The 24,704-nt window shown below is 39.8% G+C and overlaps 1 protein-coding gene across 3 annotated transcripts in view; it reads right to left on the bottom strand.

Annotated features, from left to right (window-relative positions):
* Positions 1-15,247, bottom strand: part of Mnat1 (MNAT1 component of CDK activating kinase) — a 161,383-nt gene extending 146,136 nt beyond the window's left edge. For 2 of the 3 annotated variants that reach the window (XM_085697540.2, XM_085697538.2), the window contains exon 1: positions 15,032-15,247. In XM_085697540.2, the coding sequence (XP_085553666.1) occupies positions 15,032-15,120 (89 nt within the window). In that variant the 5' untranslated portion in view covers positions 15,121-15,247. The remainder of the gene's footprint in view (positions 1-15,031) is intronic. The other variant, XM_048415716.3, reaches the window with a different exon arrangement.
* Positions 15,248-24,704: the final 9,457 nt, after the last annotated feature.

The raw sequence follows: 24,704 nt of genomic DNA on the forward strand, positions 1-24,704 counted from the left end.
GTACATGGCTGTTCCTGTTAGTATGTATGCAAGTCTACAAAGACAACATAATGATGGGTCTGTACACGGCTGTTCCTGCTAGCATGTATGCAGGTCTACAAAGGAAAAGAGCAAGTGGGGCAAAAAGAAACACGAAATGTACACTTTAGAGAGAGAAAAAGCACTAGGAAGCTAAACGTTACATCACAAGTATGTGCTGGAAGAGGCTGGAACTGTTAAAGAAATAGGTGATTGTAAGAAGAGGCCTCCTTCTCTGCATCAGAACCTCAGGCAAGACCCTATCCAGCTAAGCTTCCAAACTATGAAGGTGAGCAGATGGCATTTTCTGTTCCTAGAAAACAACTGAATAAAAAAGCTTCTGCTAATGTGATTTTAGGGAGCAAAGATCCATCCCAAGTTGGCAACAGAATTTAGAACTGCTGTCCACACTATGCTGACTTTAGAGGGATAAAGGATGAAAGTGGGAAGGAGACCTGGATTCTTCTTCTATGGTTTCAGAGAGCCACTGGGGCTGGGCAGTGTGTGGCAGGAAAGTCCTTGAATAAAGGCTCTGAGAGGCCACAATGTGCAACTGTAAAAGTGAACCCTACATTACAATGGAGTCCTGAGATGCTGGAGATACCAGAGCCAAGGAGAGTTGCACACAAGGAGCAAAGCCAGCCCAAGAGAAAGATATACTTTGCAAACAGCAAAGTTTGAGGACAAAGTCATCTAATCACTTTGAAACTAAAGCCCTAGATGTTGGCCATGGAGCTACAGGATATGGTGTTTTCCTTACAGTGTTCCTGTCAAGCACTGGTCCAGTATTTCCTATGTTACTGTTCCTTCCTTTAGAATAGAACCGTACATTCTCTGCCATTATGCTGGAAGTTTCTAATTTGTTTTGTTTGTTTGTTTTAAAGAGGCTAAAATTAAGAAGTTGTTTTGATGGATTTCTGAGTTAGAGGCCAGCTTGGTCTAGAGAGTGAGTTCCAGGACAGTCAGGGCTGCACAGAGAAATCTTGTCCGGCATTAACCAGGAGTTTGCTTTGAGCATCAGGAAAGACTTAGAGGTTTTAAACAGTACTAAGACTATGAGAGACCATGGAAACTTTTGAAGCCTCACTAAATGGAGTTTGCATTATGATCCGGCCATGAAGCTATGAGCAGGGAGTGAAATGTGGTAATTTGATGAAAAGTGTTCTCCCACAAGCTCAGACACCTGAACACAGAGTTCCCAGATTGGGTGGCACTGTTCGGAAAGAATAAGAGAAGATGTAGCTTTGCAGGGGTAAGTATATCATTGGAGCCAGGGCTGAGAGTTCACAGCCTTGCCCCTTCCATTTGGCTTTCTAATTCATTTTGGGTTTGAAAAATGATCTCTCAGCTTTTATGCCACTATACTGCCACCAACTGTCCTGCCTCCCTGCCACGATGGACTCATCCCTCTGGAACTGTAAGCCAAATTAAACTCTCTTCCATGACCTGCTGTAGGTCATGGTGTTTTATCACAGCGACAGGAAAGCTACTGACACAGAAGCCTTCCATTAAGAAAGCTGAAGTGCCCAGGCTGCAGTGGTGCACACCTTTAAGTCCAGCACTTGGGAGGCAGAGTTCAAGGCCAGTCTGGTCTACAAAGTGAATCCACAACAGCCAGGGTTACATAGAGAAACCCTGTCTCAAAAAAATAAAAAGACTAAAAAAGAAAGCTAAAGTGATTACTTCAAATAAAGTAAAATTAAATAAAATAAACTTCAACACAGAGCATTCCAAGATACCAAGGAATGAATGTTCAAAAAAGGAAAGACTGATGAAGACATAAAATTTATAAATATTTATTTGCTATAATAGAGCTTCAAAATATAAGTGACAAAATCTGGCAGAGTTAAACATATACATAACTTCAAAATTATAGTAAAAGTCTTGAGACTTCAATCTCATCAACTGTCAGCTCAATTAGACAAAAATCAATGATAATATAGACTTAGCTAGCAACAAAAACCTCATCTAGTCTACATTTAAAAACTACAACACCCAGACCTGTGCAACACACCTATTTTGGGGGGGTAGGGGGAGTCAAAGACAGGGTTTCTCCGTGTAGCCCTGGATGTCCCGGAACTAGCTCCTCTATACCAGGCTGGCCTCAGACTCACAGAGATCCAACTGTCTCTGCCTCCCAAGTGCAAGCGTTGGGATTAAAGGTGTGTTTCACTACAGCCTGGCACAATACACCTCTTTACAGCCCGGCACAATACACCTCTTTTTACCATGGGCAGATGGTATTTTCACCAAAACAACGGTAAAGGATATTAAACATTAAATGTTCATATAGCTATTTCATAACACAATGAAATTAAATTATATACAACAAAAGATATGTACAAAAGCACCAAATACAAAGAAACAGATTTCTAAACAATTTAAAGGTAAAAGTAGAAATCCTGAGTAAAAGAAAAACAATAAGGACGGATAGAAATCAATGAAAGGCCAAATAGATAATAGAAAATAAAAGCTAACCACACTGGAAGACAGTTCCTTGACAGGAGTAACAAAATTGACAATTCTCTAAATAAGAATAATAAAAGGAAAATAAAAACTGATTTTTATCTATAAACATTAAAAGAACAATAGATTACCATGAAAAACTTAGATAGAAGCAAATTCCTGAGAAAACGACAAAAGACAACATTATATACTATATACATACACATACATACATACATACATATATGTATATCTAATACATTAAATTTTAAAGACCTTCCCTTAAAAACAAAAAACAAACAAACAAACAAAAAAACCACAGGCCCAGAAACTTGTATTGGCAGATTTCATTAAGTATTCAGAAAAGAAATAGCATCAATATTATATAAAATAAAATTTCAAAATACTTGGAGAAAAGATATTTCTTGTGCTAAGTAACCAATAACAACCCTATCCCTCCAGGTACATATTCTATACAATCCTTTCCCCATCTAGGAGACTCACTACCATATAAATGAATACGGCACTTCCAAGATAAGATTTTTATTTTTATTTTGTTCTGTTTTGTGGAACTCACTATGCAGACCAGCCTGGCCTTGAACTCACAGAGATTCACCTGCCTCTACCTCCCTAATACTGGGATTAAGTCATTTGCAACTACACCAGACCTCCAATATTAGGCTTTTCAAAACAGAGTTGCAGGGCTAGAAAGACGGCTGAGCTACTGAAAGCACTTGCTGCTCTTGCAGAGGACCCAGGTTCAGTTCCTAACACCTACATGATGGCTCACAACCATCCACAGGCATGCAAATGGTGTACACTCATGCAGGCAAAAACATTTATACACATAGAATAAGTAAATCGAAGGAAAAATAAAAGCAACTGTTTCCATGTTGGGGACTTAGCCTGGGGAAACCCACCCTACCATGAGGCAGGCAACTCAGTGGAGAAAAAGCAAGTGCAGATCGTCCCAGACCTGTTAATAGCACACAAGCAAATGTGAAGGCTGATTACAGCACCAGTAACCTCCAACTATTGTCATACTTAATGGTAAAGATTTCATTTCACCCCCATCCCAAAGATAAAGAATATAATGCCCTTTTTTACCACCTATATTCGGCACCATGCTAGAGGTTGTATGTTATAGAATAACCTTTTTGTGCACTGTGAAGATATGTTTTTGCCAAGGTGCCTTCTGATTAGATTAATAAAACAGCTGACTTGCCAGTAGCTAGGCAGGAGGTATAGCTGGACAGACAGACAGAGAATGCTGGGAAGAAGAAGGGCAGAGTCTGAGGAGTCATGAGAAAATACAAAAGAAGTACCATGGGAAGTTCATAGATGAAGTAAACAAGCCTCACGGCAGTACATAGATTATAGAAATGGGTTAATTTAAGCTGTAAGAGTTGGCTGGAGATAAGCCTAAGCTATCAGCCAAGCATTTATAGTTAATATTAAGTCTCTGAAGGTTATTTGGAAGCAGCTGCTTAGACACAGAGAAACTTTGCCTACAGTTGTACTCTGCGTTAATATTAAATAATGGCCTGCACAGTGCCACACACCTGTAATCCCAGGACATGCAAAATGGAGGCAAGAGATTCAAAAATTGGATATTATCTTCAAAGACACAGAAAATCAAGGCCAGCCTAGGATATGACACCCTATCTCAACCCCCATTCAAATAAAAAAAAGTCCTAACTAAATAAAGTTCAGAATGGATGAAACAAATTTGTCATATTTACAAATGGTATGACTACTTTACATTGAAAATCCTAAGGAAGTCTATAGGTCAACTGCTGGAATGAATTTATCACGACCATAGTATATAAAATTAGTATAGAAAAATTAATTTTTATATTGGTAGCACATATCTAGAAATTTAAAAAAAGTAGAACTGAAAACTTCCTCTGAATAAATGTGATAAATGAAAGACAGCCGAGACGGCTACATTGAAACTACCACCACTGCTGTCTGAAAGTAAAGACTTAAATGATGAGAGGATATTATATATCAACCTTCATAGATTAGTATCATCAGCATTTTTTTTAATGGCAGTTTTCCACATTTAAAAAAATCCCAATCAGGGCTGGAGAAATGGCTCAGAGGTTAAGAGCATTGCCTGATCTTCCAAAGGTCCTGATTCCCAGCAACCACATGGTGGCTTACAACCATCTGTAATGAGGTCTGGTGCCCTCTTCTGGCCAGCAGGCATACACACAGACAGAATATTGTATACATAATAAATAAATAAATAAAATATAAAAACAAATCCCAATCAACTCACTAGCAGGCTTTTTTTTTTAAGTTAGTAAAATGGTTCAAACTTTATATGTAAATTCTAAGGGCATGGAATAATCAAAGAAACTTTTGTAACAAAAAGGTTTTTAAGAAGTAGGGCTGTGGTGGCACATGCCTTTGATCCCCACACTTGAGAGGCAGAGGCAGGTGGATCTCTGTTAGTTTGAGGCTACAGAGTGAATTGGTCTACAGAGTGAATTCCAGGACAGACTCCAAGACACACAGAAAAACCCTGTCTAGAAAAAAACAAACAAAAAGGTTAAAAGAATTACAGCAACTGATTCCAAGAATTACTACAACATTTTGGTAATCAAAGCAACTTGAGTATACTGACAAAGTCACATATAATCAAGAAGAAGAGGACTCAGAAACAGACCCGTACTTAACTAATTACACCCATCCCCTCATTTGTTTCTTTCTGAAAGGGTGTTTCCTCCCTATGTATCCCAGACTACCTGACCTGGAACTTGTGAACTTCCTGCCTCTGTCTACCTAGAGCTGGAATTCCAGGCCTGTACCACCACACTGCACTCACTGTTCAACTGTTTTCCAAAATATTTTTAAAAACTAATAGGGAAATAGGAGTCATTTCAATAATTGATGGTTCTAGGTCAACTAGATATTCTTGCAGAGGGGAAAACCTAACCTTATGCAATATGTAAAATGTAAGTCAAAATGGATCACAGACCTAATCATGAAATCCAAACCCATAAAATTTTAAAAATTAAACATGCATATTGCATAACCTAGTCATTCTCTTAATATTCACCCAAGAGGAAAAAGCCAGAAAGACTTCTACAAAGAAGTTCAGAAAACCCTAGACATAGACAACCAGAAGCAGACCAGACATCCATCAGCTGATAAATGGGTATGTGAAGTGTGGTACATAATATGGTATGTACATACAATGTGGTATGTGATGGATGCCAGTCTGCAGTGCAGACGAAGCAGCTACTGCTACACGAAGCAACACAGAGTTCAGACTCTGGCTTGCTTTTACTGTAATTTACATAGGGTTATAATCTATTATGGAAGAAATCAAAGCAATTGTTACCTGAAGATGGGGGTAGAGGAAAGAACAGAAGGAAGAAAGATATAAGAATATATAAGAATATTTTTTCTATTTTTTTTTTTTTTTTTTTTTTTACCCCCGAGACAGGATTTCTCTTTGTAGCTTTGGAGCCTGTCCTGGAACTAGTTCTGTAGACCAGGCTGGCCTTAAATTCACAGAGATCCACCTGCCTCTGCCTTGAGAGTGCTGGGATTAAGGGTGTGTGCCACCACTACCCGGTTCATTATTTTTTAAAGATAGGACGTTACTATGTAGCCCTGGCTGGCCCAGAACTCACTATGTAGACCAGACTAGCTTTGAACTCACCACTTGCCTCTACCTCCCAAGACTAGGATTGAAGGCATGTGTCACCATACCCAGTTAGACATAGAAACTTTTTTATTTTTGGTTTTTCTGCTTTGCTTTTTTTTTTTTTTTTTGAGACAAAGTTTCCCTCTGTGTGGGGCTGGAGAGATGGCTCAGTGGTTAAGAGCACTGCCTGCTCTTCCATAGATCCTGAGTTCAATTCCCAGCAACCACATGGTGGCTCACAACCATCTGTAATGAGGTCTGGTGTCCTCTTTTCGCCTGCAGCATACATACTGAGAATACTGTATATATAATAAATAAATAAATCTTTTAAAAAAAAAGAAAGAAAGAAAGTTTCCCTCTGTGCAACAGCCCTGACTGTCCTGAAACTCATTATGTAGACCAGGATGGCCTGGAACTGAAGAGATCCGCCCGCCTCTGCCTCCAGAGTGCTGGGATTAAAGACGTTTGCCATCACCAGCTGGTGACACAGGAAATTTTATCAGGTGATAAAAATATGATGATGGTTTCAAACGTGTATGCATATTTCAAAACAGATCAAACTATGTACTTTAAATATGTGTTTTTATTATATCTTAATAAAATTGAGAAAAAGAAAAGAAAAATGGTAGCATTCACAAAAACTATAAATATGCACCTGCTTCTAGAAATATACCCTACTGAAGGCAGGTGCAGTGGTGAGTATCTGTAACCTCAACACTTGGAAGGGTGAGCTGAGATAACAAGTTCCAGACTAACTGAGGCTACACAGCACAAACCTGCAGCACTCTAAACACTAATCACAATACAGAATACATTATGTGCCCAAAGAACATTAGTTGCCATGTGCCAGTTTCAACATGGCAAATACTGAGTAAGAGAAACGAGTAAGTGAAGATACATTACAATGGTAGAACCGGTGCTTACACTTACACCCCAACTTCAGTGCCTAGAAAGAAAAACATAAACTCTGGAGCTTATCTATTCTTGGGACTCTTTCATGAAACACCATGGCAATAAATCTGCTTGGACCATGTTTTCATTAGTTCCTAGTTTATCATACACTAATGTCTTCACATAACATGTGTTGTAATCTCCACTCTCTTTTCAAATAATATAAAATCAAAAACACATGAAATAAATAAGAAATGCAATGTGCTTTCCAAGGAAAAGTTAGAAGCACTAAATTTACCCTAGTCATGATGATTGCTATCATCGACAGGATTCCCACTATAAAGCATATGATTTTGCATTTAATTGCAGCACATTATATAGATTGCTTTTTGCAATTAACCTCCAAAAGGAATTAAACATTAATGAGTAACTGAGATATAAACAAGACATTCATAATCTAAATAATGCAGAAAAATCTATTTCAAAATATATTTTAGATTTTAAAATATATTTAAAGTACCTTAAGCAAGCATTCTTTTCTTTTCCTTTGTGAGACAAAGTCTTGCTATGTAATTCAGGATGGCCTAGAATCTGCTATCCTCCTGCTCCAGCCTTCCCAGGGCTGAGATGACAGGTACAGGCCACCATGCCCAGCTAAGGGTACAAATATTTTTGTCTTTAAAATGTTACTGGCACTGGGATGCAACTCAGCTGACAGCCCTTGCCCGACATGCACAAACCCCTCAGCACCAGGTAAATGGAGTGTGGTGGTACATCCCTGAAATCTTAGCCCTAGACAGGTAGCGGCAAGAGGAACAGACGTTCAAAGTCTTCCATAGCTTCATGGTGAGGTCAGGGCTAAGCTGCCATTCCTAACACCATGTCTCAACAAAGAAATTAGTTTTTAAAAAATATTGCCCAATATTTCCAATAAGGGCTGGAAGACGGCTCAACAAGCAAGAGTAGTCACAGCACAAGAAGACAAAACTGAGTTCAAACTACCAGCGCTCACGTAAAGTGAGGTGCAGCTACCTGCCCTACGGGGAGAACAAAGGACTGCTGGGACTGGCCAGTCACCAGCCTTGCTTCAGGTCAGCAAGAGACTCCATCTCGAGAACACAAAGTGGAATGTGATAAAGCAAAATCCTTGTGTGTGCACAGGTGAGCGCATGCACACACACACGTATGTATGTATGTATGTATATTTGCTTATTAGTGTCAAATGCAGCTCCCTTTGCCATCAGTTTGGCAAAAGGTAAGTATAGATATGGAATTTGAATTTATTAACACCAATTCACTGATTTTTATTTTTTTGGCATAACCCTGGCTGTCCTGGAACTTGCTATATAGACTAGGCTCATAAAAATTCACCTGCCTCTGCCACCCAAGTGCTGGGATTAAAGCTGATAATCACCAACACCCTTCAGCAATAATTTTTTTTTAGATTTATTTTGTTATTTTATGTGCACGAGTTTTTGGTGTGCATGTATGTCTGTACATCACATGCATATTGTGCCTGAGAGGGTGGTGAGATGCCATATGGGTAGTGAGAACTGAACACTGGTCCTTTGCAAGACTAACAAATGTTCTTAACCATTGAGCCAACTGTCCAGCCCCAGTAATCATTTTTAAAATACCAATTAAACATGACATACTTAGCAAAATCTGAAACAACACTAAAAATTGAGTCTTGTTTGTTTAAAAACAACTTAGTTATGGCAACAAAGTAAATACTATTATATTACTTATGAAAAAACTATATTGAATACTGGTAGATTTCAAAGCATTTATATTTAAATGGGATGAGTTGTTTACAAGAAAATCAGAGCTAATGTCAGACGCAGTTTACTTCAGATACCTGGAAGTAGAATAGCAGGCTCATTAAATATATATGAATCCACAATGCAGAGACACTGCACCATATTGATGGAGCCCTCATTAATTTTCAATGATGTAGCCACTATCATATTTGTGTTCTAAAAAAAGGAGATAAATATTCATTTGCCTTCATCTCAAAAAATTCTTGTTTTTTACATGTTTAAACTTAGTTAAATAAAAATCTAACACTCCAAAGCATTTCTACTGAAGTTCATTAAACTTTACATTGTCTTTTCCATTTATAGAGAATTCATATACATATTTACACATATATAATATCTGTACACAAAGTATATCTCTTTATACAAAACATGAAAATGAAATATAAAAAGTGAAGGTATTGAAATTACTTCTTCTCAAAAGTGATAAAATTTGTTTAGCCTTCTTGTTATCTAATTATAATTATAAAATAAATACTGACACTGTTAATATATTTTAAGCCAAGGATAAAGATGTGGCAAAATGCAGCAATAGCCTACAAAACCATGACTGAACATTTAAAGTTTTGGCACTGTTTCTTTTTTGTTTAAAGTAACATCCTGAAAAACAAAATGTAAAGAGAGAATTGTTCTAAGTACATGAAACTTACTTTGATAATATAGCATTTTCATTTTATGCTATTTTCATTTTAAACATAAGTACAGAATGCAACCTTCACAGAATCTTATTTAGCAAACATGATTAAAATTTATTTGAATAACCCCTAACAAATGTATACACAAAAGATTGGAATGGGCTTTCGTTTCCCTGTATGTCTGAAAAGAAGGGTGGGTGCAGAGTACAAGCAAGATTGTGAAGACCCTTCCAATTTCTAATTAACAGGTCTTTCAGTTTCCTGTCAATCCTGTTAATAAAATAAACAGCACGCTAGAGCCTGTACTTTCGTACAAATTTCCTCACTAAGCCACATCAGACTCTCCTAAGAGGCTCTCCCCTTCTCTTTCCTCAATGGCTGACTTATAAATCATTTATGCATTTGAAACCACCAAACATTTTGTTCCTTGGTGCTTACCTTCATCAGTTTGAGATGTATCCACTAATCAAAGGTCCTTTTTGGCTGCAGGATTTCAAGCTCTTGTTTCTTCTTCTTTTTGGGTCTCACTAAATAGCCCTGGCTAGCCTGGAACTCTCTAGGTAGACCAGACTGGCCTCAAATTTACAGAGATCAGGTCATGTATGGTGGCATATGCCTTTAATCCCAGAACTTGGGAGGCAGAGGCAGGTGGAGATCAGTTTGAGATCAGCATAGCCAAGACTACATGGAAAAAAAAAAGTCATAGAGATGCACCTGCCTCTGCCTCCCAAATTCTGGGATTAAAGACGTGCACCACACATGTCAATGCGGCAAGTTTCTGTTTATTATTTCTTTAACAAATAGTACTTTTTTGTTTGTTTGTTTGTTTTACAAATCAGGGTTTTTCAGTGTAATGGCTCTGACTGTCCCAGAACTCACTCTGTAGACCAGGAAGGCCTCAAACTCACAAAGATTCGCCCGCTTCTGCCTTCCAATCCTGGGATTAAAGGTGCGAGCCACCACTGCCTAGCAACAAATAGTACTTTATAACAAGTAGATTATTTAAAAGAATAACATAAAGCCACTTTCATGCCTCAATTAGAAATGTTGAAATGATTTTATTCTTTCTTTTTTTTTTTAATTTTATGTGCATCAGTGTTTTGTGTGAGGGTGTCGGATCCCCTGAACTGTGAGTTACAGACAGTTGTGAGCCATCATGTGGGTGCTAGAAACTGACACTGGGTTCTCTGCTCTTAACCGCTGAGCCATCTCTCCATCCTGTCAATTATAAATTTTTATAACTAAATTTTCCTTGTAAAAATACAAGCTAATTTCCTCTGAGTCACTCAAAAGAGCTAAAAACACAGGTGTTATGGGTGGGGAGGCAGAAGCCATGCCTGCCATTCTTTGTTATACGACAACCCTAGTAATGTTTAAAAACTATTTGAGCACAAAACTCACCTAGATAAGTAATATAAAGTATGGGTCTTCTCCCCACCTCACCCTGAAAAAAACAAATATAACAGGGACCAGAAGTTTGTATTTTAAATAGACATCCCAGACGATTCTTTAATATGAGGCAAGTCTGGGAATCAATGACCTGGTAATTTTATTAGGTGTACAAGAAAGCCTGCAAAAATATCAGTTACTAAAGAGTAATAACTAATAACTTATTGTTGCTTTTTTGTCTTTGAAAATAGACTTAGCACAAACTATCTCCAGGCTTCTCACTAAATTATTCTCATTCCATATACCATTTTAGGCTCCACTTGCTAAGTAAATTAGGAAGCAAATTGCCAGACTCCTAAAACTTAAACCTAACAAACCATTTTTTTATTACATTTATTTACTTACTTGGGGGAAGAGAGTGTGGCTCGGAGATCAGAGGGCAACTTGCAGAAGTTGGGTTTTCTCCTCCCACTATGTAGGTCCTAGGGATCAAACTCAAGTCACCTGGTTTGATGGCAAGCATAATTACCCATTGAGCCATAGTGCCAGTCCAAGAAACTATTTTTTATGCAGAATATTGGCAATATCTCTTTATAGATAACAGTAAATTCTTAAATTTACTTAACTGTGCCTCAAGCAATCCCTCACAGCCTTAGAATGAATGACTAATTTTCACTAAACATAGACATTAAATAGCCAATCTAGGATTGAGAGTCAAGAAGGCTATCATAATTCTTGTTAGATATACTTCATGCCCACCAAAGAAAGAAGTGATGAAAAAATAAATTAATTTTATTTCTGTTTCTACTTGTAATCTATAGGGCTAAGCAATTAATATGCCATTGTTTTGGACTCTTACAGAATATAATAATCTGTATATATACAATAATCCTTAAAATTTAACATACAATTTCCTATTATCTGTTTGACTCTTAGGGCAAAAATTTGATAACGTGACTTCCTAGAAAAGAAGCACTGAGGGCCGCAGAAACGACTCAGTGTTAACAGCACTGCCTCTTCCAGAGGGCCCAGGTTCAAATCCTAGCACCCACACGGTGGCCAACAACTCTCTCTAACTCTAGTTCCAGAAGATCTGACTCCATATATACAGGCAAAGCACACGTTAAAAAAAAATAAAGTTCTAAAAAATTCTAAAAAGTGTCCATAAGGCCAAAGACCCTAGGATACCTTCTGACACCAAAGTTCCCACTAGCATATATCCCAATATCAGCACTCTGGAGGCCAAGAGAGGAGGATCTAGAGTTTGAGGCCAGCCAAGGCTACTTAGTTAGTTTACAGCCAGCTGAGCTACAAAACAAAATCCTGTCTCAAACGGGGTGGGGAGAGGGGAGAGAGGTGCTGGAGAGTTGGCTCAGTAGCTAAGAACACTGGCTGTGCAAACATAAGGACCTGAACTCAGACACCAGCACCACAGAAAGAATCTGGACATGGCCTTAGGAGCCTGTAGCCAGAGCACTATAAGGGACGGTTAGCTAGCTACAGGCTTAATGAGAAACCCTGTCTCAAACGAATAAGGCAGAGAATGATATAGCAGGACACTGGGCATCCTTTGGCCTCCATGCATATACGTACTTACATAGGTGCACATGCGCACGTACACACACACACACATACACACACACACACACACACACACACACACACACACGTTGGCACAAAGCTAATAATCCCAGCATTCAAATTAGGGCAGGAATATCAAGAATTCAAAGTTTATCTAGCTACAAGACACATTCCTGGTCAACATAGGTATATAACATATAGGTTGAGACGTTGTCTGAAAAAAAAATTAAAAAGTAATAATAAGGACTGGAGAGACAGCTAAGAGAACACTAACACTTGCTGCTCTTCCAGAAGACTTGGGTTCAATTCCTAGCATCACATGGCAGCTCACAGCCATCGGCAGCTCCAGTCCCAGGGGATCTAATGTCCTCTTCTAGCCTCTGGTGGCACTGCATGCACATGGTGCATAGATAGACACTGCAGACAAACACTCATACACATAAAATAAATAAATAAATAAAGGTCTTTAAAAGGCACATCAGTTAGGCTTTACTGAATATATTGAGATCAGCTGGTGTGGCTGTAATTCAGAATGCAGGCAGGTCCTTGACCAGAGACCCATGGAGGATAGCCATATGTCTTCTAACAACTCCCAAGAATGAATGTCTTCTCCAAAGTTTTCTGCCCAAAGAGGGTGTTGTTTCCTAATTTGGGCACTACTATATATTACTTAAAATAAACAAACACCACTTACTAGTTAGTCTTAACAACAAATGTTTTAATTAGATATTACTCTGATAAAACTCAATATAATTAACAATTCAGATATAATACAGAGGACAGAGAAACACAGTAAACAAAGCCAGAGATTCTGCAAACAAAATTCACTCTTCAGCAGGATAACTCCATCACTAACTATTGGGACAATAAATGGGACAGCTATATCACAGACAGACAGGCAGACACACACACACACACACGCACCCATGGGGGAGGGGGCACTTTGGGACTGGCAAAAAAGAATGTGAAAAGCCAGAGATGAGGAGGAGTTCCATGAAACACTGTCATCTAGATAAGTCCCAGTCATTTCAATCTTGAGAACACAGCAGCAATGCCCTTCTACATCCCAGGGGGGTTGTCTAGGTGGTGGGGGTGGGGGAACAGCATCTTCAATGGTGCAGTCACTGGTAGAATATTTGGAAAGAAGTTCAAAGGGAAAAGAAGGGGAATAAAGTAGGTAATGAAGGATATGATCTCAATACATTTTATATGTGTGTGTATACATAGTTTATATATAGTCACAAACGTAAGTATATATACAAATATGTGTGTGTGTTTCAAAGAAAAATTGCAGAGAAATTGAACAGAACTTCTCGAAAAAAAAACTAATAGTCTGCCAGTCACAGAAATACATACCCAAAATTTCAGAACATTTAGACAGAAGGATTTAAAGTTCAAGGCCAGCCTGGACTACCAACTGAGGCTCGGTCTTTACCAGTACCTGATAATAGTGTCCCCTCACTTCCATTGAGGGATAATAAACAGTGTCACTGATAATAAACAGTGTCCCCTCATTTCCATTGTTCATGCATTCCAGCTGACTACCTTTACTGTATTTTTTAATCTTAAACCATTCAGTCAAGCTACACTGTCTGAAGCAAAATAAAGGTGAATTAGGAAGAGGAACAGATTAAGGAAATTAAAAATCCTATTATGACAATTATAAATACTGCTCATTGTGCAACTCATGCCTAAAAACGCTATCACACTGTGATTTACCTTTCGTAAGAAGATTGAAACTACAGGTATATACATGCTGAAATGTCATAGTACCTTTAACCTGACCCACCTTTTACTAAACCACTTCACCATAAAACTCGGACTGACACTTTGACCAAATTCTGCACTTATTCAAAATACACAGGTCACTCTCCCTCCTTTCCCCACCAAGCAACCAAAATGCATCTACTTCCTAGAGCCACTTTCTGGGTTCTAAACTCTCAAGACCGACAGTCCTGGGAAGTCTCAGGGTCATTTCCTATGCTGAAGGGAATGGTACCTACTTAAACTCACCATGAGATTGCTTATGGTAAAAACGCTACAGTGCCTGTAATATAATATGCACGCAATAAAAGCCAACCATTACCTATCTCCAAAATAACTGCCTAGAGTCTATATTTCCTTCCTTTACACGATTAAGGTCCAACTGAATAAATACATCAGGACTCATACACACAGAGAGAAGGTTTTCCAATTAATCCATTCAATCAGTAGCAACAGTATACACCCATAGTAGTAACAACAACAACAACAACGTTTCATAAGGAATTAAACACTCCAATCCCCCACACTTTCAGTCAGAAGCTTGGAGTCTATCTAACAGCACAAGGTATGGAAACAGTCGAGATTTTCACTGGCTGGAAAAGCAAGTGAGAGACAAACTCCTGCGTGCCACAATCAAAACTCCCAAGTTCAAAGTAGGCCAGAGACGCTCGGGGCAAGCGGCTACAGATCTTTTAAAGGAACAACTCCGCCTTCTTCCATTTCCCCCATCGACGTAGAAACTAACCACACCTTTATTCCCCCCAGAGTTGCCTCCTAGCGTCTCCCAGGACTGTCCTCCCACCCTAGGAATTCTGGGTCTCCAGACTTACAGAGTGTGTCCGCACACGTTCACCATCAGCTTCAGCGAAGGGTTCCGATATTTGGTGGTCTTACACCTGGGGCAGCCCTGATCGTCCATGGTGTCTCCTCTGCTTTGGCTTTCCCCCCCGACGCCGGATTCAGCCACTACCACCTACGAGCTCCCCCAGACCCGACGTCAAGCAGTCTCCAACCAACAGGCACTTGGCCGGAATGGTCCTTCGCGAAAGAGCACCGGCTGGAAGCCAAGCGCCGCGACACAAACGTTCCGGAAGCGAGTTCTCAGATCCCGGCGCTAAAGTTCCATCATAACCTTAGGTGAGGCAGCTCCGTATATTGGGATGGGAGAAGGGATGCTTTGAAATTATACACCCCTTGCCTAATGACATTTTACAAGGAAATCTCGTATTAGAAAGTTAATCTAATTTAAAGTGTGGTTTGAAAATGATCACATGATTTCGAAGATTTAGGCTGGTGTACAGACTAGTTTTCTCTTTCAGGAAATTGGATAGTCTGTGCTGTATACGTCTTTATACTTGTGTAATCGAAACATAATTTAATTCACATATATAAAGACTAGAAAAATGCTAAGTGTGGTGGCTCACACCTATAATACGAGCACTTGTGAGACTGAAGCAGGAAATTGCCTTGAGTTGGAGCCCACTCTAGGCTACATAGTGAATTCCTCACAGCCCGTGCTACATAGGGAGACCGTGTCTCCAAAAAAAATAAACCAAATAAATAAGGCAAAGTAATTGTTTAAGTTCATGAAAGCTATCTAAACGCTATTCTTTGCACCATAATACAAATTCTTACTAAATGTCAGACTATTTCTATAAATAATATCTTGCACCTGTTCTGCACAAAGGCCTTCCCTTCAAGACTGCCAGGCACGCTGAATTGCCAGGCACCTGGCTCTCATATATCTTACCCCAACAAAAGACTACATTTGTTTTCCAAAAATATTGAATAAGAGATTATTTTATAAAAACAATTCGAGCTGGATAGTGGTAATACACACTTTTAATCCCAGAACTGGAAAGACAGAGGCAGGTGGCTCTCTGAGTTGGAGGCCAACCTGGTCTACAGAGTGAGCTCCAGGACAGCCAAGGAGCTCTGCCTCAAAACAAAACAAAACAAAACAAAAAAATGAAAGAAAAAAAGGAAAAGAAAAGAAAGAAATGAGAAGGAAGGAAGAGATGGAGGAAGGGAGAAAAAGATATTCACATAACTTTATTTCAACAATACCAAAACCTGAGAGCCTGACTCTTTTTGGAAATTGTCTCATTCACTGCATCAACAGGAAGACTTAAAGCTCTACTAGATAATGAACTATTCTTACTGTAAGGGACGCATCTTATTCATCTCTGAGACACAGTTTTATTGATACGTAATGAATGAAGATGAAATGAATTAATAAATGACTATCAAATAACAGTGAAATGTGGACATTTTAAAAGCCAAGCCATTTTTTTTTTAACTTAAGCAGTCTTTAATGAAAGCTGTGTGTGAGACGCCCTTACTCCTGCATTTTCTCAATTGGTTTTTTTCCTTGTATTTGCCCTTCTCATTTCTTACTTGTCGAGACCTGGCTTTCCTTCCCAGCCAGGGTCTTTTTGCGGTCTTTATCCAGCTTTAGCCTGGTGATAATGATCGTGCTGGGGTGGATGCCCACATGGACAGTTGAGCCATTAGCCTTCTCGTTGCACCCGTTCAATGTAGATGACATTCTTCATGTACAGTTGGACCACTTTGCCAATCTTTGGCACTTTGCTGGCCTTCGTAGTGCCCTCGGACAACCTGAACTTCATCATCCTTTCAAATGGGCATAGGTGGAACATGGTACTTCTACCTCTCAGCTCTTTGGAAAGAGGTGAAGCCTTGATCATTCTCTGAATGTGAGAAGGTGCATTGAAATGCCATTCGCGGTTCTTGCTTTGGTCAGAAGTCACAGACGGATTGAACTCGTTTTGGCGGCTGTGATGCAGCAATGGCCGCAAAAGGAAAGAGGCCATACATCTTTTGTAATCACCTCCATCGAACCGAAATTCTGTTTGAAGTGAACTTGTAGACAATGTTTTGTGGTTCTGTTTGTTTGCTTGCTTGTATGAGTTGTGGGGTTTTTTAAGTTTTTTTCATTAAAAGTGTGTGTGTGTGTGTGTGTGTGCGTGTGTGTGTGTGTGTTAATGTGCCACAGCATGTGTGTGGTGGTCAGAGGACAACAGGAGCTGTCTCTACCTTATGGGTCCTGTAGATTGAACTCAGGTCATTAGGGTCGGTGACGAGTGCCTTTCTTTACTTGATATGCCATCTCACCAGCCCTGTTTTGTTTTAATATTCTTTTTATTGCTTATTTGAGAATTTCACACAATCTTGATCATATTCAACCCTCTCCCCCAACTCCTAGGTCCACCCTTACCACTCCCTTCCTACCCACCCAATTTCGTGTTCTCTTCCTCTCCCTGCCTCCACCCCTCTTACTTTCCTCTTTTCCTCCCTCCCTCCCCCCCATCGTCTCTCTCTTTATGCCCCCCTTTTCCAGGCCAGTTTGTATTGGTCAACTACTCTTCGATTTGGGGCCTACTGTGAAGTATACCAATGATCCTCCATCAAAGAAAACTGACTCTTCCTTTCCCAAATGTTATCAAATGCCAGTCTTTCCAAAGTTAAGGGTGGGACTGCTTGCCCACTTCTTTTTTATGGTTTGGTTTTTGTTTTTGAGACAGGCTGGAATATACTGTGTGCTCCAGGCTAACCTCTAACTCATAGTTGTCCTCCTGTCTCAGTATTCAGTGAGCACTAAACTTGTCTCAGACACGGTTTTTCAAATTAGTACATGATTTGAATACCAGCTGTGTCCAACCTCAGCATTTTACCTCTCTACAGAATTTTCTCCTCTCAATAAAAACAGAGAAGAAACGGTCTCACTTCCTTTTAAAAACTGAACATAGAAGTCATTCATAGGTTGAAAAGAGAATTAGGGTTTCCATATGTTATGGACAGGGAAACAGCTACATATCACATTCCAAATGAAGCAGGTTCTGATGGCTTAGGACTTGACATCAGTGTATAAACATCAGGATCTCACTTTGTAAACTATAGTCTCTCCTTGATCATCATACTGTTCACTAATAAACGTTAATCAAATCCAAGTTTTCTAAAGTACGAAACATGAAAAGCCGTGCTGGTCTGGAGGTCTGTCATCCTGCACTTCTGATTTGAAAGGAGCCACAGTAAACCTATGGCCAAAATGAAACTCTCCCAAAAGTAAAGGTAACTTTAAGGTCTTTACATTTTAAAAGAGCAGGAAGCTTCTGGTGCATTAGTGTGGTCCCTGAGCCAGGAAAGACAGACAGTTTAGTTGATGCTATGTTAAGATGTCATCCACTCAGCTGGCACTATTGCTTATTAGCACCAGGAAAGTCTTTGAAAAAAGAGAACTTCTAACCGCACTGTAAAGTGAATTGCTCTTCTTTCTCTTTAAACCTTAAGATCAAGGGAAAGCAAACACTAAAATGTGTAGAAGGAAACTGCTAGAAACATTTCCATTTGCCATGTGGGCAATGGCTAACAGAGAAGCCCAGGAACAACAGCTGACTTGGAAGTCTGTCAGATACTATGCGCCTAGTGAGACAGGCAGCGGAAAATGCTGTTTACAGATAGGAGCCACAGCACTAAGAAAACTGGGTAGAAATAATGGCTTACTTACTTGCTAGTTACATGATAACTCAAGCATTGGTTTTCCCAATAATAAATTTAAGATAACACTTGTACAGATGGAATGAGATATTTCATTTAAAATGCTTAACACTATGCCTGTTGATTCTCATTCACAGTAATAATATATTACCAGTAACATCAAAAAGAAGCTGTGTAACTCAGAAGCATGACCTGCTTTCAAATCAGACAATTGGGCTTGAGCCTAATTTTTCTAGGCCCTTACCTCAGTTTCCTTCTCAGGTGTGTTATAATGATGAAATTGTACCACCGCTTGGGCTTCCATGATGGACTCAAAACAGAAGGTGTGAAATGAACACCCTCATCACTGACAGAGTGAGCTCAGTCACATAGGACAGCAAGAAAGCTTTGAGGAGAAAAGTATTGACATCACCAGACTTCCCTTTCAAGTGGGAAGCTCAATCTATGTTGGGGGAAACAACAACAACAACAGCAACAAAAACAATGAATCTGTCAAGCTTCCTGCCTTTCCGAAGACAAGCTACCTGAACCACCGCTGCTCTGCTGCTCTGCTCTGCTCTGGCAGCGGCTGGTCCAAGTTTGCAAGGAATCTACCTCCCTAGGCAGTGTTTGTTTAAATGCAGACTTTCTTCCTTGCCCCAGGGCTATAGATGCTCATCGGGCTTTCCTTTTCAGGAGGGGGAAGAGCCTGGCTGTCTGGCCCCTTTGTTAGAGATAACATCTCCCCAATTCTTATGGAAAACAGTTCCTACAGCACAGTTTAAATGCTCCTACAGAGCCTGTCCAGTAGGATACAGAACCTGTCTGGTAGGATGCAGGTCCTTAAACCTAAAAGTTAGCCTAAAACATTGAACTAATCTGCTCTGGAGTTTTTCAAACAAGCGGTAAGGAAAAGGAACAGTCTCTTTGATGATACTCAAAGAATTAACTGGGACGATTGGGAGCCATGGAACTTCCCTCATGAAGAAAGCTACTTTGGAAACTAAAGAAGAGAACAGCAGGTCTATCCAGCTCCATTCCTGACCTTCACATTGTTCAGTATCTTTTAGGGTTTACCATAAAATGTGCCCTACTAGCTCAAGTGATCAATGCTTAGTGCCCAGCTGGCAGCACTATATTGAGAGGTTCTGGAAACTTTATGTGCTGAAGCCAGGTTGAAGGAAATATGTCACTGAGGGCATTTTTTGAAGGATATACTTAGTCCCCTGAGATTTCCTTCCTTTCTGCTTCCCCTTCGTCATGATGTGGACAACCTTTGCCACATGCTCCTGTGGTCATGATGGACTGCCATCTTCCAGACCCAGAAACATAGAGCCAATTGAACATGGACTGAACCCTCTAAAACTGTAAGCCACCCCTCCCCACTTAAGCTGTTTGTGTCAGATATCTTGTAGACTCATGAAAAAAAGTAACTAATCCAGAATCATAATTCAGTAAACTCATCCATTTACTTAAGCCAGCTCAATGAGTTTTGGGCTTCTGGAGAAATCTATACCATCACAAAAAGGAAGGAGTATTCCTATATGCCCAGGAGACATCTTGCAATCCACTGTTTCTGTGTCTGTATTTCTTCTCTACACTGTAACCTATGTGACTCATTGGGTCACCCTCTGCCTTACCTTCTGTTGATCAATATACAACAACGGCAAATAACTTGATCACCAAGAACTTGTAAGCATTTGTCCAAGGCTCCGAACACAAATCTTAATTTTTCTAGCACAAATGGAAAACCCTTTAAAAAGGATTTTGGTTTGGGAAAGTACTCATTCTAGACCAACTGACAGTGGCCATGATAGGACACACAGACAGCTACACACATGACAGCAAACTGAACATTTCAAAGTTGGGTTTCTTTTTTGTTTTGTTTTGTGGCCAGATCTTGCTAGGTGACAAAAGCTGGCCTAAAACTTTGGATCAATCCTCCTACATCAATGTCCTGTCTTCTAACCATTCTCCAACTACCCATTTATATAAAACCTCTTCTCCATATTTAACTACTTAGTATTTCAGAAACACCTCAAATGATCATGGCTCCACCCATTTCCCATTCTGCTCCCTTTGACTCTAATGAATCATTACCCTCTCAAACTTCTCATCCTTCAAAGACTCAGCTAAAAGTCCACTCTTGCTTTTATCCTAGTGGTGTAGGAGGTTCTTCTGTCTTTGTGTTGCTTTCATTGGTTAATAAAGAAACTGCTCTGGGCCCTTGATAGGGCAGAATGTAGGTAGGTAGGGAAAATTAAACTGAATGCTAGGAGAAAGAAAGCAGAGTTGGAGAGAGCCACCATGGAGCTGTCAGAGTCAGACATGCTGAATCTTTCCCGGTAAGCCACTGCCACATGGCGATACACAGATTAATAGAAAGGGGTTAAATCAAGATGTGAGAATTAGCCAATAAGAGGCTAGAGCAAAAGGGCCAAGCAGTGTTTTAATTAATACAGTTTCTGTGTGGTTATTTTGGGGCTAAGCCAGCCAGGTGGAGGGAACAAACAAGCAGGCCACCCCATGTAACATCGTAGATTGCATTAATTTTTAAATGTTTTATCTTTCCCACAAGAATTCAGCACCCTACTCAATAGATTCATCCTTCTTTAGTTTCTAATGTAATGCCTTATGCTCAGGCAGGACTCAGAAAACGATTGATAAATTAATAATCCTTCAGAAATGTTCACTACATATCAACCACCTTCATTAAGTAGCAATTTTGAGGGGGGTGACTTTTGAAGTCCACCTACATTTGCTCTCTGAAAGAGGAAGAGCCCACCAAGAAGCAACACAGTATGTCATCATATGCCAACACGACAGACTCAGTGTTCCCAACGTGGTAGAGGGATGGAATAGAACAATTTCAAAAACCAGTTGGTTCAGCCAGTGCTCCAAGATAAACTCAACACAAGACCTAGTGTTCCATTCCTGTGTTACTGGCCATGTTTGAGTCTACCAGGAATTATGGCAGGATATGCTCTGAAGCTCAACCTGCTCAAGAAACCCAAAGACGACAATTCCTGGTCCTAGAAGCACCTTCTCCTCTAACTGGTGTATAAAATAGAATTCTGAAGCAGAACTCCTTATATCTCCTAGAAATGGAATGATTCAGGCCCCAACATCCATGATTTCCAGAGATACACTATTGTAGACCTGACAAGGCCACTGGTGCTTATGTATAACCTAGTCATACTAGAGACAATATACAGAAGACATGCAAAAGCCAAATATGTTCTTTCCTAAGTCACACATCATATTTGATAGGTAGTAATTCTAAAGCTAACTCCTAAGATGCCATAAGATGGCCAAAGAAACAGTAGAAAGATAGCAATTATGTACAGAAGATTAATTATGTATCAAGTTCTTTTTTAAACGACTTATTTGATAATTACCATAACCTTCTCTACTTTTTTATACTGAAATAAATGGCAGAGCCAGGACTAAACCCAAGTCTAGCTAGCTGAACCTTAAATATGTATCTTTTCCACAAAACCACATTGCTTCTTGGCTATTTTGCTCTGATAAGTATCCTTTTAAAATTCAAAAAACCAAGTGCAATATGGCTACCTAGATTGGGCTGCAGAACAGAAAGAACTAGTAAGATAAATGAACTCCAAATAATGAAATCTAAAAATTAATTTATGTTATGTAGGGCTGGAGAGATGGCTCAGAAGTTAAGAGCACTGGCTGCTCTTCCTAAGGTCCTGAGTTCAATTCCCAGCAACCACATGGTGGCTCACAACCATCTGTAATGAGATCTGGTGCCCTCTTCTGGCCTACAGGTATACATGCAGACAGAATACTGAGAATACTGTATACATACATCTGTATAAATACATAAACACTGTATGCATAATACATAAATGTATACATAATAAATCTTTTAAAAATTTATGTTATGTAATATGCAAATATTCATTTCTCACACAAATGTATCCCTAGAAAGTGTCAATACTAAGGGCAAGTGTGTGAAGGCTAAGTAGGAATGCTCTCTTTACTATTTTTGTGACTTTGCAGTAAATCAAAACTATTCCAAAATAAAAAGTATATTTAAGTGCAAGAAAGTTTTTTTTAAAGTTTTGAAACCCAGATATTATCCTGAACTTGATAGTTATCTACCAAAGATGTCAATTCTGCTTTCGTCACATTAGAATAGTGGTTCTGAAACAAAGAGACAGAGAGAAAGAGAGAGAGAGAGAGAGAGAGAGAGAGAGAGAGAGAGAGAGCTGGTGAGATGGCTGAAATGGTAAAGGTGCTTCTAATGCCTGACCATCTGAGTTCAGACCCCAGAATCCATAAGGTGGAAGAAGAAAATCAGAGAACCAACTCCCAAAATTTGTTCTCTGACCTTCACACATTTGTCATGGCTGGCATGTGCATGCACACACACATACATACATACATACATACATACATACACACACACAAATAAATTCACACACACACAAATAAATACTTAAGTAGGAAAAAATAGGATCTATATCAAATACCTTGGCTGACCAATAATAAAATGCAGCCTGGTAGCAAAAAATGAAAACCTCACCAAACTGATGTGACAGCAGGTGACCCAAACAGCTGCCTTACAATATGCTGAAGCAGGCAGCTATGACCAACTGGGAAGCAGGAACGATACAAGGCCACCCTGAAGTAGAGGTTAGGGGGAAGGCATTTGAGAAGCAGCAGCCACAGACAAATCCAACTGACCCACAGTAGCCACAGAGATAGAGACAGGCTCATCCCTTCCTGAGTTAAGACCTCATGAAAACCTTGAAGGAAAGACACATTCCACCCCATACTTCAACCTCAAACCCTGAGACCAGTCTTCCATTTGTCTGTGTATGGCAAGGGCTGTGATCCTGTACTGACCTCCAAGATGCCTGTATAGAGAGATGGTGTTCTTCCCAGACCTGTCACCTTCAAAGAGAAACTATTTATCCATCCTAGCACCACATTGGTTGAGGAAAGACCTACTGGTGCACATATTTGAAGTGTTTCTACTAGTGTTTGAAGACATTATAATGTAAAGCCTAGTTTTCTTTCACATTACTTAACCAGGATAAACTTCCAGCTTCATTTTCTTTATGTTTATTTGTATCAGGTTCATCTCAGTTAGGGTTTCCAGACCTTCTGGTAACATCTTTTTCTTTTTTTCTTTCTTTTTCTTTCCTTTCCTTTTCTTTTTTTCTCTTTTCTTTCTTTCTTTCTTTTTTTTTTTTTTTGAATGTTTCTTGTTTTTGTCATCTCAGTGAGCTACACACACTGCTTATTTCAAGGTTTTGGAGCAGTTCTCCCCCTCCGGAATTTCCATTACTATCAATACTTCACTCTGAGAACATTCCTTGGTAGTGTTCTTGACACTTCTGAATGCACATCCTTAATAAAGACATCCCAAAGTAGGGGAGGAGAGGCGTGAGCTGTTGGGAAACTTCGGAATTAGTCTCTGAAGTTTTGTCATCTGCATACTGAGGGTAACCTCTTTGTTAAAAATTTAGCTATCCAGACAGTAAGGGCACACGATTAATATTCCCTTGGGAGTCACAGGGTCTTTCTTTGAAAGAGCTGTCCAGTTTTCAGGCGCCTCTAGGTGACTGCCCATTCAAAAGCAGGGCCAGAAAAGAATGTCGGTGTTTTCTGGCAGGTATAGGTGTCTGGGGGTCAGGGAGAGAGGGAAAGGCAAGGGGTGGAGTGGGAGGCGGGTGTTCGACAGGGATAGAAACAGTGTCTCCTCCTCCCTCTGAATGCGAAATAGCCAATGGGGTGGCGCGGCCGGGCCAGCCCGGCGGCCAGTGCCATATAGTATGCAGCAACCGGAGGAGTCACGTTGGGGGAACAGCAGAAAGCAGCTATCCGTTTACACTACTTTGCTCTAGCAGCTATCTTAATGGTGACTGCGTGGCCTGGGGGAAACCTGATCGGCCAGATCCAGCCGAAACCGGGAGGGAGGGAGTGGGCTTTCCGGAGGGGGGAGGGGGGAGGGAGACGAAGAAGGAGGAGTAAGAG

Source organism: Myodes glareolus, chromosome 11, assembly GCF_982192425.1.
Source record: "Myodes glareolus chromosome 11, mMyoGla1.1, whole genome shotgun sequence".
NCBI classification, from domain to species: Eukaryota; Metazoa; Chordata; class Mammalia; order Rodentia; family Cricetidae; genus Myodes; species Myodes glareolus.